Source organism: Macaca fascicularis, chromosome 7 (assembly GCF_037993035.2).
Source record: "Macaca fascicularis isolate 582-1 chromosome 7, T2T-MFA8v1.1".
Lineage (NCBI taxonomy): Eukaryota > Metazoa > Chordata > Mammalia > Primates > Cercopithecidae > Macaca > Macaca fascicularis.
Genome location: NC_088381.1, coordinates 39,643,956 through 39,660,808, shown reverse-complemented (window position 1 = coordinate 39,660,808; position 16,853 = coordinate 39,643,956). Strand labels below are relative to the sequence as shown.

The following is a 16,853-nucleotide window of genomic DNA, read 5'->3' as shown; positions in this document are numbered from 1 at the left end:
TTCATGCCATTCTCCTGCCTCAGCCTCCCGAGTACCTGGGACTACAGGCGCGTGCCACCATGCTCGGCTAAATTTTTTAAGAGTATTTTTAGTAGAGATGGGGTTTCACTGTGTTAGCCAGGATGGTCTTGATCTGCTGACCTCGTGATGCGCCCGCCTCAGCCTCCCATATCTTTGTAATTTTCCATGGAAAAAAATGTAAATCTTTGGAAGGAATAGAGTACATTGTTGCATTTCACAAAGAAAAGGATAACTTTTACAGAATAATGACCTTGTATTCTTTTAGGAGTTTACAGTTACTTTTTCACAACTACAGGCATAGAAAATGACATCAGGGGCCGGGCACAGTGGCTCACGCCTGTAATCCCAGCACTTTGGGAGGCTGAGGCGGGCGGATCAGGAGGTCAAGACTGAGCGCATCCTGGTCAACATGATGAAACCCTGTCTCTACTGAAAATACAAAAATTAGCTGGGCGTGGTGGCGGGCGCCTGCAGTCCCAGCTACTCAGGAGGCTGAGACAGGAGAATGGCTTGAACCTGGGAGGAGAATGTTGCAATGAGCCGAGATCGTGCCACTGCACTCCAGCCTGGGCGACAGAGCAAGACTGCGCCTAAGGAAGAAAAGAAAATGACATCAGGTCATGGTGTTTGCTATTTATCAACATTGACATAGCCTTTGAATTTTGTTTCAAAGGAGATGCCAGAATAGCAAATTTTCTCCGCTGATTTTTGTTCTACCGATTCTGGCTTGCTTCCCCCCTACTCTACCAGGTCTACTCTCACTTTCATGCCTAGCAAAACCTCACCTTTCAAAGAATTAGGCAGAATATTCCTAAGTTAGTTAATAAGCTTTCATTTTAAATCTTAGGAAAGCAGTGTTAGTTTCAGTTATTCTACAGGAACAGAAATTGGAGTTGCTACAACCTTCTGAACCACAGCCCGGCAGACCCTTGGCTTCAGCCCTGTTCAGTGTTTTTGTGGCTATGAAAGTCTTTTTAATTTTCTCATTATACATTTTAGATATCATGCTATGTATTTAGAACAGAGGGGGTGTGTAAGATTATGACCCTATGTTTTCTTTATCTTGTCTTTGTGTTAATTTGAAGTTGTTTTTCTTTATTTGTAGCCAACTAATTAAAATAACAACACATATTTATTTTTATTCATTTTTATGTGACAAACTTTTAAATTGAAGACTGCATCAATAAAATTGCATGCCGTTAAATATGACTTTTATTGGATTGGTAAATTTTTAGAGATGACTTTTTTTTTTTTTTAAGACAGCGTCTTGCTTTGTTGCCCAGGCTAGAGCGTGCAGTGGTGCTATCTCGCCTCACTACAACCTCTGCCTCCTGGGCTCAAGTGATCCTCCTCCCACCTCAGCCTCCCAAGTAGCTGGGACTGCAGGCCCATGCCACCACACCTGATTTATTTTTGTATTTTTTGTAGAGACAGGGTTTCACCATGTTGCCCAGGCTGGTCTCAAACTTCTGGGCTCAACTGATCCGCCTACCTCAGCCTCCCAGAGTGTTGGGAATACAGGTGTGAGCTACTGCGTTGGCCTAGAGATGCTTTTTATGGGAAGTCACGATAATGGTTAAAACAGGCTTTAGAGTCAGATATGTGTGGGTTTGAAACAAGTGCTAGTTAATGGTTTGTGACCTTGGGAAAAATAATATTTCTACTTAATAGAATTATGTTGAAGGTATAATGAGATAGCATATACAAAGTGCTTAGCAAAATGCCTTTCCCACAGTAAGTGCTCTGTTAATAGTTTGTGTGGGCCGGGTGCAGTGGCTGACGTCTGTAATGCCAGCACTTTGGGAGGTCGCAGCGGGTGGATCAACTGAGGTCAGGAGCTCGAGACCAGCCTGACCAATATGATGAAACCCCGTCTCTACTAAACGTACAAAAATTAACTGGGCGTGGTGGCATGTGCCTGTAGTCCCAGCTACTCAGGAGGCTGAAGCAGGAGGATCTCTTGAACCTGGGAGGCGGAGGTTGCAGTGAGCTGAGAACGTGCCATTGCACTCCAGCTTGGGCAACAAGAGCGAAACTCCATCTTAAAAAAAAAAAAAAAAGTTTGTGTGTTTTTTTAAGGGGAAAGCAGTCATGTCTATTCAACATCAAGTACTTTAATGTTCCATTTTTTCCCTAAAGTTATTTATCCACCTTACCACCACACTGGAGCATAGATATGTTAACTTTTGCTACAAAACAAGTCACCCCCAAATCTAATAGCTTAAAATGTTGACTTATTACTATTTCTCATGATTATATGGGTTGGCCGCTTACTCTGTTGGTCTCACCTAGGTTCACTTACACAGCCACCTTCACCTGGAGGCTCAAGTCATAGGTCTGGCAGCTGGTGCTGGCTGTCAGCTGGGACATCTCTGTTCCCCTCCATGTGGCCTCCCATCCTCCAGGAAGCTAGTCTGGCTTCTTTACATGGCAATCTTGGGGTAGTGTTCTTAGAGGGTGGCAGACAAAAGCTTGAAAACCACTTAAAGCCTATGCGGTGGAACTTGTGCAACATTATTTCCACCACATTCAATGGGTCAAAAAGCAAATGATAAAGCAAGACCAGATTCAAGGGAGTGGAGAAAGAGCTCCACCTCTGATTGGAAAAAGCAGCAAAATCACATTGCAAAGTTGCATGCATAATGGAATGAGAGGAAATTGTGGCCATCAAAGAATTGGTGGCCGGGCACGGTGGCTAACGCCTGTAATGCCAGCATTTTGAGAGGCTGAGGCAGGAGGACTGCTTGAGTCCAGGAGTTTGAGATCAGCCTAGATAACATGGTGAAACCCCTACTCTAGAAAAAATACAAAAAATTATCCAGGCATAGTGGAATGCGCCTGCATTTCTAGCTACTCAGGAGGCTAAGGTGGGAAGATCACCTGAGCCTGGAAGGTCAAGGCTGCAGTAAGCCATGATTGTACCATTGCACTCTAGCCTGAGTGACAGAGTGAGACCCTATCTCTCAATAAATAAATAAATAAATAGATAAATAAAAATTCCAAATGGGGGCCAGGCATGGTGGTTCATGCCTGTAATCCCAGCACTTTGGAAGGCCGAGGTGGGAGATCACTTGAGCCCGGTTACAGTGAGTTATGATCACGTCACTGCACTCTAGCCTGGGTGCCAGAGCAAGATCCTGTTTCTAAAAAACAAATAAATTCCAAATAAGATAAAACATTAACATTAAAGAAACATTACATATTTAATGTTAAAATAACATTAAAGGAAGGCATGACATTTTTATGTTTATCTAAGGGCATGGATTGAAAATTTGACAAAAATAAATACAGGACCTAGAGATCAGAAGTCAGAAAGAAAGAAGGAGATGAAACGAATCTGTTTTAGAGAGCTGCTCTCTTTCTACTTCAACTAACTCAGAGATATCCATTTACTTGTATAACAAGTGTTAAGTGAAGAAGCAGATTTAGGGCTCAGAATTAAAGAAAAGCCCTTCTTTTATTAGAGTGTATAAAAATTTTGATTTCTTTTTGAATTTTCCTGAGTTCAGTGGCACACCGGTAATCTCTAGTACACATGATATATGGCTGTTAGAACAAAATTCCCCAATATGTTAACACTGCAGCTTCCAAAATGGCTCCTAATGATCCCCACCTTCTGGTATCCACTCCTTTGTACGGTCCTCTCCCACACCAAATCAGGGCTGGTTTCTGTAACCAACAGAATTTGGCATAAGTGATGGCATATAGCTTCCAAGGCTGAATTAGAAAAGACATTGAGGTGTTCGCCTGTTTCTTCAATCCCCTGGTCTAAAGGGAAGCCATAGCACAGACAAGCAAACCTAAGGAGAGCGCCATGTGGTGAGAAACTGAAAACTCTTGCCCAAAGCCAGCAAGCCACAAAGACCTCTTGCCCATGGCCACATGGGTGAATCATTTTGGAATGAGATTCTCCAGCCCCAGTCAAGCCTTCCCTCAGATGCTTAAAGCCCCTGCTGACATCTTGTCTACAAACTCACGAGAGACCCTGAGCTAGAAACGCCCAGCAAAGCTGCCCCCAAATTTCTAAAACACAGAAACCGTGAGACAATAAGCTTTGGGGTAATTTGTTATGCAGTAATAGATAACTAATATACATTATACTACAGGAAAAAGCTCAAGACACAGAAGGCCAGATATGGTATGATTCCATTTATATGAAACATCCGTAACAGGCAAATCCAAAGAGATAGAAGGTAGATTGCTGGTTATCAGGGGCTGAAGGACAGAGGAATGGGGAGCAAATGCTAATGGGTATGAGGTTTCTTCTTGTGGTGAAAATGAATTGGATAGTGGTAATGGGTGTATAATCTCGTGACTATACTAAAAACCACTGAACTGTACATGTTAAAGAATTTTATGGCATATGGACTGTGAATTATATCTGAATTGTGTGTGTGTGTGTGTGTGTGTGTGTGTGTGTGTGTATTTGGAACAAAGCAGTGGATGGAAGTTGGAAGGACTTTGAGGAGAGTGTTAATGAAAACCTGAAGAGCCTTGAAGAAATTGTTGAGAAGTATGGCCTTTGAGGAGGCTCCATATGTAGTCTTAAGGAAAGTAACAGAAGTCTTATTGGCAATTAGAGGAGGGGATTCTTGTTTAGTACTGACAGAAAATTTAGCAACACTGTCACCAGGAGTAACTCAGAAAATAGAAAATGTGCCTAATGAACTGGGTGACTAGCTGATGGGATTTCCATATACAGTGTTCTTTTTTTTATTTGTTTGTTTTGAGGCTGGGTAATTTATAAAAAGAGGTTTATTTGGCTCACAGTTCTGCAGGCTGTACGGGAAGCATGGTGCTGGCATGTGCTTCTGGTGAGGGCCTCAGGAAGCTTACAACCATGGCGGAAAGAGAAGGGGGAGCCCGGATGTCACAGGGCAAGAGAAGGAGCAGAGAGCCATACCCAGTGTTGAAGTGCTTCCTTAATTCTTGTTGCTTATACTAACATGCAAGAGAAAGATAAGCTATAGGAAGAACTATTGATAAAGAATTAATACTTGATGGTTTAAAAAATTGCCAGACTTCAGATGGCAAATGATGCCAAAATTAAGAAATGGCTTCAAGAAAAAGATAAAATTGAGGGCACTTCCAGGAAAACATAGTCTAAAGATGAAATTGAGGGCATGACTATACAATCCTTTCTCAAGACCTCAAAATGAACCAACATGGTGCTTCAGAGAACTATTTAAACCAGAGTTCATTAGATTATTAGCGTAAGTAGTTCTTCCCATTATCTCGGCAGAGACAAGCCCCAAGTTAGAGAGGGGCTATTCTTAAGGGACTTTGGGGTAGCTTGTCTACTGGTATAAACCCCAGTAAGATTCATAGGATACTCTTAACATTTTTAAATGTTATATTGTCAGCTAATAGGTTGCTAAAACAAATTCAAATATTAGAGAAATAAAATATTATATTGGCAGAGTCACTGTTAACTTAGACTGAAAGGACAGAGAGAGTACAAAAAGGCCTTTGGGTCTCCAAACTTCTACAAGTGGAAAGCAGACTGAGAAAACCACTCAGCTAGAAAGATATGCTACCTTTCATGAAAAAAAGGTATAGGGAAGTGGCCAGGCTTAGTGGCTCAAGCCTGTAATCCCAGCACTTTGGGAGGCCGAGGGGGGCAGATCACCTGAGGTCAGGAGTTCAAGACCAGCCTGGCCAACTGGTGAAACCCTGTCTCTACTAAAAATATAAAAATTAGCTGGGAGTGGTGGCACGCACCTGTAATCCCAGCTACTCGGGAGGCTGAGGCGGGAGAATAGCTTGAACCCAGGAGGCTAAGGCTGCAGTGAGCCGAGGTTGTGCCACTGTACTCAAGCCTGGGTGACAGAGGGAAACCCTGTCTCAAAAAGAAAAAGAAAAAGAAAAAAAAGTATAACTCAAGGGCTGGGCGCAGTGGCTCATGCCTATAATCCCAGCACTTTGGGAGGCTGAGGTGGGTGGATCACTTGAGCCCAGTAGTTGGAGACCAGTCTGGGAAACATGGTGAACACCTGTCTCTTAAAAAAAAAAAGAAAAAAGTATAACTCATAAGGCAGAACTAAAAGCCCAGAGAACATAGCCAAGAGGTAAGAATTATTCTGAAGGCTTGAGTACTAATCAGAGTTGCCAACTTCTGTCTGACTGAATTTCAGTATTGCCAGTCTCCTGTATATCTTCCATTTCCCTATTTTTTGAAGAGGACGGTATCTAGCAATTGTCCTATATTTGCTGTGCTATTATATGTTACACATGTGGGGAGCAAATAACTAAAGTTCACAGATCTTACAAGAAACTGTACTTGAGTTGCCGTACCTAAGGAACTCATCCCAAGGAGCCCTCATTCACACTTGGACCTGACCTGATTTAGATGATAAGATACTGGGCTTTGAGCTGATGCTATACTAAGGTGAAACTTTTGGAGGATTTGAAAGGAGGTAAGAGTATTTTGCTTTGGGAAGGACATAAATCACTGGGGACCAGAGGTCAGACTGTGGTACCCAACTTCCAAGTTGACACCCAGTGATTCCTACCTCCTTATATTCACAATCGATATAAACTCTCCAACATTTATTAGGCCCCATGTAACCCATGGAATTTGGCAAATGTGATGGTATGTGACTTGAGGCTAGTTTATAAGAGTGACTTCTGCCTGGCACTCTCTGTCTCATCACTTACTCTGCGGGAAGCCAACTGCCATGACATTAAGATACTCACACGGCCCTACAGAGATGTCCATGTGTTGACAAACTGAGCCCCCTTGCCACCCACCAGCCAGAAGACAGACTCTTGCCAGCAGTCATGCAAGCAAGCCATGTGGAAGCATTTCCTCCAGCCCTGGAGGATTCTTTAGATGATCATAACACCTTGTCTGCAACCTCATTCAAGACTGTGCGAGACCCACATGACTATATTGCTCCCAATTTCCCGATTCCTTCCCTGAACATTTCTTTTAAGCTGTAGTAGATAATATACTATTTCTCATGCTTTTGTTACTGCTCTCCTATTAAAAGGATATTTGGCCTGGGCACAGTGTCTCACGCCTGTAATCCCAGCACTTTGGCAGGCTGAGGCAGGGGATCACCTGAGATCAAGAGTTCAAGACCAGCCTGGCCAAAATGGCGAAATGCTGTCTCTATCAAAAATTCAAAAATTGACTGGGCATGGTGGTGGGTGCCTGTAATCCCAGCTACTTGGGAGGCTGAGGCAGGAGAATCGCTTGAACTCAGGAAGCAGAGGTTGTGGTTAGCCAAGATCACACCACTGCACTCCAGGCTAGGCAACACGGCAAGAATCCATTTCAAAAAAAAACCCTCAGATATCTGGAGGCTCCTGTTGAATGAGATTTTCTCTGTATTACACATGCAGAAAGTACATATTTTATCAGAATATTTTATTTCAAGAGTTAACACTTTTTTTCAAAAAGTAAAAACAATAGAATTACTTCCCTGAGTATAAAGAACCAATTCTACAATAAAAGACCATTACAAAATTAAGCAATTAGAGGTACATAATTCTCTGCATTCAATTATACTCTATTTCAAATTTATTCTTAAAAATTTCATGTTTTGGAACTTTAATGTTTAAAAAAAAAACCCAAAACAACTCATTTTGCACCTGTGGTGTTAAGGTATCAGTCTGATCTGTCTTTATCAAATTCAAGGGCAATCTTCAAAGCGGTGCTATTGAGGCCAACAGACTGCATGTTACATATGATAGAAACGATGATTCCTCTTGGGGGAACCTTGTTATTTATAGTCTCCGTATCCAGTTCTTCAGGAAGGACCAGCAGGACGCTACTAGCACCCACGGCCCCTCCAGTATGTGAAGCATAATGTCGTTGCTTTCTACAAGAACCATACGTTTGCTTCTTTTCCACCACACCCCACGCCATTGCATATTTACCCTCTTTATCCCAAGACATCTCTGTGTTAGGGACGGGGGTCCACATCATAACCATTGTTTCCGGTTTGAGGTATCCAGGTAAAAGACTTTCATTTGAGTTCTTAAACAGCCCGACTTGGTAACCATAAAGCATTGCATTCCCAAATTTCAGAAGGTCACCCACTGTAGACAGAAATCCACCACCAGCCCATTTATAGGAGTTATCCACGTAAGGTGTGTTGACAAGACGTTTCTTTTTATTGTAAACATAAAATCTAAAAGGAAATAAGAAATGATCATTAAACATTTAATAACCACTGACTTCACACGATAGAAAAATGTGTACATGAGACAGATTGTATTTCAATGTAATGATCATACATTCTTAGAAACTATAAACTAACCACTAATTCTCAGCATGATTCAGGTCCTAATGACACACAGATACTAAGTAAGGTAGTCTAATTACCTTTTGAATTAAAGCATAGAAAGTGGTTTTTTTTCTATTGGTATGGCTTGTCCGTGCTGAGTGTATCAAACTTTTAATACCTGCAAAAATTAATATAACTCATGACATATTTGCCCTGTGCATATGGTGACACTTATCATTTGGTAGATATTCCTTGTCCTTGTGGTTAATGCTGAATCATGCCACAAGTGAATTTTATAACCAACACTGTAAACATCCAAAGCATATTGGGATGTTTAGGAATAAGGTTATTTGTAAGATGACTAGATTTCTTGGATAAAAATACCATATAAGCTGGGTGCAGCGGCCCGTGCCTGTAATCCCAGTGACTTGGGAGGCTGAGGCAGGAGGACCGCTTGAGCCCAGGAGTTTGAGTCCAGCCTGGGCAGCAAAGCAAGACCCTATCTAAAAAAAAAAATTCTAAAAATAATACCATATACATATCGTATATAATGATGTGACATGGTAGTTTCTTGGTGCAGTGGGAAAGGTTGGAGTTAGCAAACCCTAGTTTGAATCCTTTCTTCTTTTTTCAAGATTCTTATATGTAACCTAAAAGTACAAGTCATAATATTGGGTGAAGTAGGGCTGGCAATTAGGAAAGGAGTGGCCACAGGTTTGTGTCTGAAGATTTAAAAAAAGAAAAAAGTCTAAAGGGGATCTTAGCATGCTCTTTAGAGAACCAATGACTTGATAGGTGGTTTTCTCATTGTCTCAAAATCAACATGTCTGTCATATTTCTTTCTCTCCATTAAAGCCTTCATTATACAACTTTTAATGACTTTCTTGCCCTAAACTCTCACATCCAGTAAGATGCTAAATCCTATTTATTCAATCTCTGCTTTGTGTCTTACCCTTCTCCCTTCCTTCCATTCCTATGGCAACTCTCAAATTTTAGGCCCTCGTTACTTTCTGCCTCAACTCCTGATTATATTTGTAATTCCAGCCAACCAAGTCAAATTAAATCTAAAAGAAGTTACATAATAGAAACACATTTTTTTTCCACTGAGAAATAAATTTCCACTTTTCTTTTGAGACAGAGTCTTGCACTATTGTCTAGGCTGGACTGCAGTGGTACAATCATGGCTAACTATAGCCTCAACCTCCAGGGCTCAAGCAATCTTTCTGCCTCAGCCTCTTGAGTAGCTGGGACCACAGGTGTGTACCACCATACCTGGCTAAGTTTTTTCTTTCTTTCTTTCTTTTTTTTTTTTTTTTTTGGTAGAGATGAAGTTCTCACTGTTGTCCAGCCTGGTCTCAAACTCCTGGCCTCAAGCAATCTACTCGCCTCTGCCTCCCAAAGTGCTGGAATTACAGGCATGAGCCACTGTGCCCAGCCAATAATCAGCTTTCTGTAACTTCTTTTTTTTGAGACGGAGTCTCGCTCTGTTGACCAGGCTGGAGTGTAGTGGTGCAATCTCAGCTTACTGCAACCTCTGCCTCCCAGGCTCAATTGGTTCTCCTGCCTCAGCCTCCCCAGTAGCTAGGATTACATGTGCTGCCACCATGCCCAGCTAATTTTTTTCTGTATATTTACTTATTTATTTATTTTTGAGATGGAGTTTCACTCTTGTCGCCCAGGCTGGAGTGCAGTGGCACGATCTTGGCTCACTGCAACCTCCGCTTCCTGGGTTCAAGCAATTCTCCTGCCTCAGCCTCCCAAGTAGCTGGGATTACAGGTGTGCGCCACCACACCCGGCTAATTTTTGTATTTTTAGTAGAGATGGGGTTTCGCCATGTTGGCCAGGCTGGTCTCAAACTCCTGACCTCAAGTGATCCGCCCACCTTGGCCTCTCAAAGTGTTGGGATTATAGGCGTAAGCCACCGTGCCTGGTCTATTTATTGATTTTTGAGACTGAGTCTTGCTCTGTTGCACAGGCTGGAGTGCAGTAGCCCAGTCTCGGCTCACTGTTCCTGGGTTCAAGTTATTTTCCTGCCTCAGCCTCCCTAGTAGCTGGGATTACAGGCATGCACCACCATGCCCAGCTAATTTTTTTTTATTTTTGTATTTTTAGTAGAGACGGGGGCTTCATCATGTTGGCCAGGGTGCTCTCGAACTCCAGAACTCAGGTGATCTGCCCGCCTCCACCTCCCAAAGTTCTGGGATTACAGGGATGAGCCACTGTTCCCGGCCGATTTTTTCTTTTTTTTTAAACAGAGTCTCGCTCTTTCGCCCAGGCTGGAATGCAGTGGCACAATCTCGGCACACTGTGATCTCCACCTCCCGGGTTCAAGCAATTCTCCCTCAGCCTCCCGAGTAGCTGGGATTAAAGGTGCCCAACACCATGCACGGCTATTTTTTTTTCTTTTTGTATTTTCAGTAGAAATGGGGTTTCCCTATGTTGGTCAGGCTGGTCAGGAACTCCTGATTTCATGTAATCTGCCAGCCTCAGTTTCCCAAAGTGCTAGGATTACAGGTGTGAGCCACCGTGCCCAGCTCTGTAACTTCCTTTTAACAGTAAAGCATTTCAAACCACTTACATTAAGACTGGAAACTAGAACTCCTCAGTTATTCCTCCTTTAAATATTAAAATATGGAGACTTCTATACTTTAGAATTCTAGTTTTAATAAGCAAATTCTAGATTTTAATCTCTTAGTTCCTTTTCACATAGGACCAATGAGTACATTTTTATGAAAATAATTTTGTTCAGCTGAAAGATAAACTTTACTATTTCAAATTCCTAAAACATTTCTGCTTAAAAGAATATAGACACAAGTTCTTGACTAAGTTGCTGAAACATTTTTGTAACTAACTGATGGGACGATGCCAGATGACAAACAGCTTCTTCATACGTATTTATAAGAATCTCCAGATTCTGCACAAGAATGTTATATAACCACAGAAATCTACATCTACAAACTTATAAACTAAAAATACTTTTTTTCAAGGGTGGGGGGACAGGGTCTCACTCTATCACCCAGGCTGGAGTGCAGTGGTGTGATCCTAGGCTCAGGTAATCCCCCACCTCAGCCTCCTGAGCAGCTGGGACTACAGGCACACACAACCTTGTCTGGCTAATTTTTGTATTTTTTGTAGAGACAGGGTTTTGCCGTGTTGCTCAGGTTGGTCTTGAACCCCTGGGCTCAAGTGATTCACCTGTCTCCGCCTCCCAAAGTGCTGTGATTACAGGCATGAAACCACTGCGCCCAGCCTTATTTTCAAAATGCTTCTTAAATGTCTTTAGAGACAATATTCATCACTTGGTATGTATTGTTATAAGACGTTTGAAAACCAACAGAATTTCAAATGCATATTATAAAAACAATCCCACTTTAACATTTAGTATTTACATTTGGATTGAACTACTAGTAGAGACTCTGTCAGCTAAAGGCATGAAAAAGAGCTTGATACGGAACAATTCTTAATTCTAGAAGACACTTTAGAAATAGAAGGTAAAGGCCATATCCATACTGTCAAAATGCAGCCAAAGTTGAGAGAAGGTGGGATGGTTAATGGGTACAAAAGAAACAGAAATAATTAATAAGATCCAGTATTTGATAATGTACCATGGTGATGATGGTCAATAATAATTGTACATTTAAAAATAACTAAAAGAGTAGGATTGGATCGTTTGTAACACAAAGGATAAATACTTGAGGGGATGGATAACTCATTTTACACGATGTGATTGGTATGCACTGCACGCCTGTACCAAAACATCTCATGTACACCGTAAGTATATACAGCTGCTCTGTACCCATAAAAATTGATATTAAAAATTTTAAACATTCAAAAATACAGCAAACACTCCAGAAAACATTCATTTTATTTGGTTTTCATCCCATCTAGTTATAAAATTAGAAATTTTTGTTGCAAACACTGTGCCAAACACATTAAAAAAATGGCCAAGTTCTAATAATAAGCTGAGGCATTGACTGAGGATTCCCCTATCAACAAATTGAGTGTCTCTCAGTGGCAAGAACAGTCAATGGGCTCCTTTGTGATGTTCACTTACAGAGTTATTTAGTGTACTTGCCTATACAGAGTATATTTGCTACACAGAATCAATAGTTATGCGCCTAAACAGAATCAATGTTCCCACTGTTCCATTTAAGAAAATCCCAATTTTATTCAAGACAACAACATACCCAGTTAAAAACAATTCTCTTGACTCCCTTACAGCTAAGTGTGATCTTGTGACTCAAATCTGAGCGAAAGAATTTCAGTGCTATTGTGAGGTGGGATTCTGGTGAGATCCTTTGAACAGGTGACAGACACCGTGTGGTACTATTTTCAACATGTGCATAAACACACAAAGAAATGACAAAGAAGAGAAATATTTACTCCTGGAAACACAGTAACTCTAAAAAGCCTTAGTCAGGATATTATAAACAGGTTTATGGTTATACCCAACAAGTCAGTAGACTACATAACAAAGCTGGAAACATTTTTTCCCCTGCAAAATGGTACCATAAAACAAATCAATACAAACATATATATTAAGTTTTACTTTAAGGTTTTATTTTTGTCTATATCTTTGAAAAGATTTCTTTTACTCCCCGAACTCCCCCCCAAAAGCTGGTGCCTTTAAACTCCTTTAAAATAATTATTACAAAAAAGAATCAGAGTTGAGTTTCAGAGGCCCAAACAGATACTGTATCAAATAAAACAAATAAAGCAAATAGATAAAACATTTTCCTAGGTAACAATATTTCCTTCTTTTAGTGCCCTCTTTTATTTCAGCAGCCCATTTTACCTAACTAAAATGAATCAACTACCCTTTAGAACCACTGAGAACTACTACGAATTAAAACGAGACAAAACAAAAACACCAAACCAAAAGCATCTCAAAGCTGATAGGGACCCTTAACACTAGAGATAGAAACCCATTGCCTTTTTTCAAAGAATAGAAAATAAAATGAGCTAGGCTCACGCCTGTAATCCCAACACTTTGGGAGGCTGAGGAGGAAGGATCATTTGAGGTCAGGAGATCAGCCTGGGAAACACAGCAAGATCTCATCTCTACAAAAAATTTTAAAAATCAGCCAGGTGTGGTGGTGCACATCTGTAGTTCCAGCTACTTGGAAGGCTGACACAGGAGGATCACTTGAGCCAGGGAGTTCAAGGCTGCAGTGAGGTATGATTGTACTACTGCATTCCTGCCTAGGCAACAGAGTGAGATCTTATCTCAAAAAAAAAAAAAAAGAAAAAAGAAAATGAAATTAACTCACCATCATATGGCAATTTTGATTTTTGCGCAAGTCACAAGTTAATTACTCATCAAGAAAACAGGAAACAATAGCTGCTCTGCATTCTGCACATTCACAGAGCCTTCATTTCTAGCTTAGAAAAGAGGCTCAATGAGTGGACATAATGTCCTTCTCCCCCTTATATACAGAGCTAGACATCCATTTTCAAATTTTCAAATGTCTAGATCTAAATCACAGTAAGGTCATGCATCTATGCCATCTTTACTAGAGAAACTTTTTTTAGATTCAACTGACAACTTCTGGTATTTGTCATTTGTTTTTGAGACAAGGTCTCATTCCATCATCAGGTGAGAGTGCAGTGGCACGATCACAGCTCACTGCAGCATCAACTTCCTGGGCTCAGGTGATCCTCCCTGCTCAGCCCTCAAGTAGCTGGGACTACAGGCTCATGCCACCATGCCCGGCTAATTTTTTTGTATTGTCTGACAGGGTTTCACCATGTGGCCCAGACTGGTCTTAAACACCAAGGCTCAAGCAATACACCCCTTTCGACCTCCCAATGGTATTTATCATTTTTCTTGTGCTTTCCAGTAAAATATAATGCTAGATCCAAAAATAATAAACACAAAGAGTCTGAAGTAGTTGAGAACCACAGGCCATTTAAAAAATTAAAATTCATTGCTTGTTGCTAACCTAATTTATTTTGGGTCCCCAAGAAATCTCTTTTAGGCCATAGACTGATTTGCAATGCATATTTAATCCTTTTAAATAAGCTGATAATTAAAAAATTATAATTTAAATACAACAGATTGAACAAAACTAGTACGGAGATAGGAACATAAAACTAAAAACATTTCCAAAAAGAGCCACCATTTCATCTATTTCTTTATAAAGTGCAATTAAACCATTTGTAAAGCATGTACTAATGGAAATATGCAAGGTAAAAGTAATAGTTGATTTGTTAAATGTGCTACCTTTCTAACAAATCAAATAATAAAATGGAAAATAAAACACCATAACTGTAAAATTCCTATTAGTAATTAAGCTTCAAAATTCTATCCCAAAACTCCTTTCACAAATTACTAGTAAAAAATATAATAAAATTTTAGTTTGATATATTCCACTGAATGGCTTTCAAACATTTTTTTTAACCTCAACCCACAGTGAGGAATACATTTCTCCTTTCGACTGAATGAAAACACACACACCCCCCCCCACACACACACACACATCACACCCTTCTAAAACAGAAGTTTTATGGAGCAACACAGTGGCCAGTGGCATAGATGGCTGCTTGCTCACAAAACTGACTCTTCTATTCTTCCTTAGTAGTAAAGTAAAGCAAGGCACATGCCTGCTCAGCTAGAAATTACATTTCTCAGCCTCCCTTGTTGCAAAGTTTGACCATATAGCTAAGTTTTTGCCAACAGAAGGTGGACAGAAATGAAGTGTGACACTTGCAAGCCTGGAACTTAAGGCCCTGAGTACAAGCTCCATACCCTGTCTCTTTTCAGGAGGCTGGGGCACCTTCGGGGCTATGATTGAGCTTCAGGTGTACAGACAGGGACACCACTGTGGAGAGAGGAGCAGTAAGATGGATGACTCTGGCCTCTTAAAGGCTTGTGGGGAACCAATCAGAACTGTTCACCTTAGGAATGCTGCAAGGAAAATTAAACTTTTGTTTTCCTCACGCCACTGCATTTTGGTGTCTCCTTAATGCAGCAGCCTAGCCTTTATCCCAAAGCTTATATTTACCTTTACTACCTGCGATGTACGTTATCATATTCTATTCTATTTTGTTCTATTAAAAAAAAGAAATCCTGCTACTCAACCCACTAAACTGATTTTCCAACTCAATAATTGGACACACAAACCTACAGTTTGAATACCACTACGGTAGGAAGAGAGAGGAGTAAACAGATAAAACTCAGTAAATACAAATACTTAACGAATTGAATTAATTCTGACCATAAATAATCAAGATATAACTCAACTGGCCATTTTGTAAACTTCTAACTCACCCTCCTAACATTTCACACAACTGCCCTTTCATGAGTGTTTTTGTTCTTTCTGAACAAAGTATTTTTGAAAAGTTATCAAGTATTTGCTTTCCAAATACTTTTTCCTCTAATAATAAAAATCCCAAATTACTTTAAAAGGTCAAACAAATTTTTATTGCATTTGCTAACACTGTGTCTCAAATTTTTCTCTACAAAATAAGCTCAAATGTTTGTAATTTTAAAATTCAATACTTCCATGTGTGATTTTTGAAGTATACCAGTTCGGACAAGAAATCTGTATTTGGTTCACATTATTTTAATCCTGTCTCATCTCAACCGAACATGCAAACTTTTTAGCACTTTTATATAGTCTTGTGCTTGTTTTATTCAATTAACCAAGTAATTAATTAATTTTTAGAGACAGGATCTTGCTTTGTCACCCAGGCTGGAGTGCAGGATATGATCATAGCTTACTGCAGCCTGAAACTCCAGGGCTCAAGTGATTCTCTCCTCCTGATTAACTAGGACCACAGGCATGCGCTACGATGCCCGCCTCCTTATTTAAAGAATTTTTGTAGGGATGGGGTCTCACTCTGTTGCCACGGCTGGTCTCAAACTCCTGGCCTCAAATGATCCTCCTGCCTTGGCCTCTCAAAGTGCTGGGATTACAGGCATGAGCCACACAGTACCTGGCCTGAGTTATTTTAGATTATGTAAATCAAAGTTAAAACTCTAAGTCATAGAAAATGTCTCCATAACAGAAAGCATAAATTAAATTGTAAAATTTGTAAAGGCTAAAAAGCGACTAAACCCTTTCCTATTATAGTGGTAAATGAATCAAATATGAAATTATATAAAATCATAGCATTTTTCACTCCTAAGGGTAAAAATTCTAGTTAACTTGTCAAAATCTGTTCTAAAAGCCTCTCCATAAATTATATTAAAGTCTGCTTAAGCAATTCACCTAGGATTTTGTTTGAACACCCAATTCAAATTTACATAAGTAACTTGAACTTGATATTTTATATATAAAAGCTATAGAAGAAAATGGAGAGAAAATGTGGTTTAAATGTTTTAAATCTTAAATCTTACTAAAATTACCTAAGGATGCCTCACTGTAAAATAGTGTTTACACCCAGATAGTTTTTAAGTATTCAATTACTTTAGTTAGATACTATTTTGGATTTTTATAATATATCCAAAAAAATGTTTTTTGGGATGGGGTCTCCCTCTCTCGCCCAGGCTGTAGTGCAGTGGTGCAATCACAGCTCCGTGTAGCCTCACCCTCCCAGGCTCAAGTGATCCTCCCAGCTCCGCCTACCAAGTAGTCAGGACTACAGGTACACAC

The 16,853-nt window shown here is 40.3% G+C and overlaps 1 protein-coding gene across 5 annotated transcripts in view; it reads right to left on the bottom strand.

Moving 5' to 3' along the window:
• Positions 1-7,378: 7,378 nt before the first annotated feature.
• Positions 7,379-16,853, bottom strand: part of LACTB (lactamase beta) — a 37,254-nt gene continuing 27,779 nt past the window's right edge. For all 5 annotated transcript variants that reach the window (XR_012415023.1, XM_073995961.1, XM_073995963.1 and 2 more), the window contains one exon: positions 7,379-8,159. Coding sequence is in view for 4 of the 5 variants with exons in the window: in XM_073995961.1 (XP_073852062.1) it covers positions 7,634-8,159 (526 nt within the window). In the remaining variant the exon portion in view is untranslated. The remainder of the gene's footprint in view (positions 8,160-16,853) is intronic.